General features: G+C 61.2%; 1 protein-coding gene across 1 annotated transcript; it reads left to right on the top strand.

Moving 5' to 3' along the window:
- Nucleotides 1-2,533: 2,533 nt before the first annotated feature.
- Nucleotides 2,534-2,794, top strand: EMIHUDRAFT_254351 (hypothetical protein; the record flags this gene model as incomplete). Its single annotated transcript, XM_005779655.1, has 1 exon — nt 2,534-2,794. A coding segment is annotated over one exon (261 nt), but the record flags the coding sequence as incomplete, so codon positions are not given.
- Between the last annotated feature and the right edge of the window lie 29 nt (nt 2,795-2,823).

Raw genomic sequence — 2,823 nt, 5'->3', positions numbered from 1 at the left:
ACGAATTACACGCGCGAGCTTGCGAGCTCATCTGCATCTCAATCGAATCTCAGGGGGGCGCCGTGTGTATAAGGGTCGCGTGACACTGCGGTTTATCTATGCCAACTACTGTACACGAGTGGATTGCCGAAACGGACTTGGTGTTCTTCATACCCGGCTTCAGGGTTGACACTTGCCGGTAGAAAACCGTCCTCTTGGCGGAGTCCTCGCCCGTTCGGCCGGTATTAGACTTGCGAGGACGTGGATTTCCCCAAGGTCGCTACGCACTTCGATGACAAATATGATACCGCCCTCGCTCGCATTCGGGCCCTCGAGGTCAAGATGCATGAGCTCGAGACAGAGGTTCATCAGCCTGTGGAGTGGCCCGAATTCACCCGCAAGCGCAAGGCGGTGCGCAAGTGATTAGGGCATCGGCCGTCTCTCGCCCGCCTAGTAATCGTCCCAATTCACAAAGCCATAGATCATCTGCTCTGTCCACACCTCGAGTGCGTGTAATACTTTAAAGAAGAGATCCTTTGGCATCCCGCCCGCCATTTGTCTATCATACACAGTTAGCATAAGGGTTAGGGTTGTAATCAGAACATACGTACGTCCCTTTCTCATCTGTGAATAAGCGAGATAAGTTTAGGGTTACAGTGTCGGAGCTATCAGGATGGGGGCTTGGATTAGGGTTACACACTGGTGACAAGCCGTGTCAGGGGGGTATGACACTGGATGCGCCTGGACGTGTCCCGGACACCCCCCTCCCCGAGACGTGTCCAGGACAGGACCGTGCCCGGGCCTGACCTGTCCGGTCGTACGCATATCCCCCCACACGAGCAAATAGCAAAATCCGAATACCGTGCAGAAACCATGTGATCTGCGCCGTGCAAGCCTTCAGCTGGTGCCAAGACGTTTTACGGGAGCACTGCAGCAACCAACCAGCCGGGGGCTATTGCAACATATATGGAGAGCCTCCTGCGTGACCTCCGGGACGCGCGCGACGCCTGCGGTCTCAGCCCTACCTGGCCGTTCTATATTATAGAATGGCATCCTATAATGTAGAATGGCGTCTCGCGCGCGCTCACCCGGCCGCCTCGCAGCCCCAGCGGCCGGGGGGCGCTTGCCGGGGTTGAGGCTGGTCACACACAGGCGCCACTTTAACGCGGCGAGCCAGAGGAGTCACACAGGAGAGCCCCCAACACGCCACATTTTCAGCAGCAGACGGGCCGCGGTGAGGGCCCATTCTACATCGAAGAATGGGGTCCGCCGCCGTCCCCCACGGCCTCCTCACGCCCCCAGCGGCAGCGTGCCGCTCGGCCAGACTGGTGGGGTTCGCGACAAGCGCCAGTTCAACACAGAGAAGCCCAACAGTCCGCAAATGAGAGTCCTCCCCCCCGCCCCGGCAAACCAGAGCAGACGCCGGGGGCCGCGTATGGCGAAAGCAAACGCACGACGGCCGCCGGCAGCCGTTGAGCCGCTGCCGCCGTTCGAGCCTTGGATGTCCGTCCGTCGCCGCCTGTGGCGAGGGCAGTGGAAGTGTGAGATTTGTGCTCGCAAGTGGTGGGCGGGCGAAAGGGTCGGGCGGCAGAAGTGAGCAGACAGCGCGAATGAATGCGGTCTACCTATGTCACATCTACTCCTCGTGTCACCTAGTCATGGTCCTCGCTTCCCTGCCCGGTCTCCGAGTCCTGCGCCTCGCCTGAGTCCTCGTCCAAGTTCGAGTAGTCCTCTCCTCGTCTTCGTCCTCGTCTTCGTCCTCTTCGTCGATCTCGTCGAGCCGGGTGGCTCCTGGCCCGTCCCGGCCGTGACGCTGGGGCCGACTTGCTAAGCGGGCGGGGAGACGGACCGCCAGCTCTGCTGCTGCCTGTGCTGCCCGTAGTCCTCGCCTGCGAGCGAGTGCCCTTTGCGGGGCTGTCGCTCAGAGAGCGGGTGTCGCCACGGCCGTCTTCTTATCTGGTTTGTGGTCTGCGCGCTGCGCTGCGCTGCGCGTCTCGAGGCGCGCCGCAACACAGCCCGTGTAAATGGGGTAATGGATAAACCAAGCATCCCCGATGGCCGGGGGGATGTCCCATGGCCCCGGGGTGGCCGTGGGCACGCAGGGGGCGCCGCTACGGGCCGCTGCGGCGCCCATTCTATTTCGAAGAATGCCATTCTGGAATATAGAATGTAGGTCTGAGACCGCCTGCAACAAGCTAGCTGCCTTTTGACGATGCGCTGCGCGACAAGATAGCTGCCGAACTGGATCGCATCGAGGCTGGGGCAGGGGCGGCTCAGGATCACAGACATCCCTCTCAGGATCACAGCACCGGCGGGGGCGCGCCTCAGGATCAAGCACCCACGGCAGGGTCTGTGAGGATCAGCAGACCTGGAGGGGGCGCGCTGAGGATCATAGGCCTGAGAGGGGTGCTGTCAAGATCACAGGGCTGCAAAGGGTGGCACTGATAGAGGGCAAAAAGATCGATTGCGCTCTTGCCGATCCGCACCTACCTAGGCTCTTGGGTGGCGCGCCCCAGCTCTTCACAACGAAACTGGTTACCTCCCCAACCCACCGATGATAGGCCACGCACTCCGGCACGCCGCTGCAGCGTGCTTTCTGCTGCCGCTGCTGCTAACTCTCCTCTTGACGAGCCCAGAGCAGCTATCTGCCATTAACGACACCGATCGTGCTGCCGTTGCGCTCTTCAACTACATCGGCGACGCCTCCTTCGCATTGACTGGCGCGCTTGCCGCGGGCGAGGAGGGAATGGATCTCATGGGCTGCCTTGTCGTCGGCTTCGTCACAGCGCTCGGAGGCGGCACCTTTCGAGACATTGTGCTCGGGCGGACACCAGTCTTCTGGCT

This window comes from Emiliania huxleyi (genome assembly GCF_000372725.1).
Source record: "Emiliania huxleyi CCMP1516 unplaced genomic scaffold EMIHUscaffold_2294, whole genome shotgun sequence".
NCBI classification, from domain to species: domain Eukaryota; phylum Haptophyta; order Isochrysidales; family Noelaerhabdaceae; genus Emiliania; species Emiliania huxleyi.
This window is presented reverse-complemented; position numbering and strand designations above follow the sequence as displayed.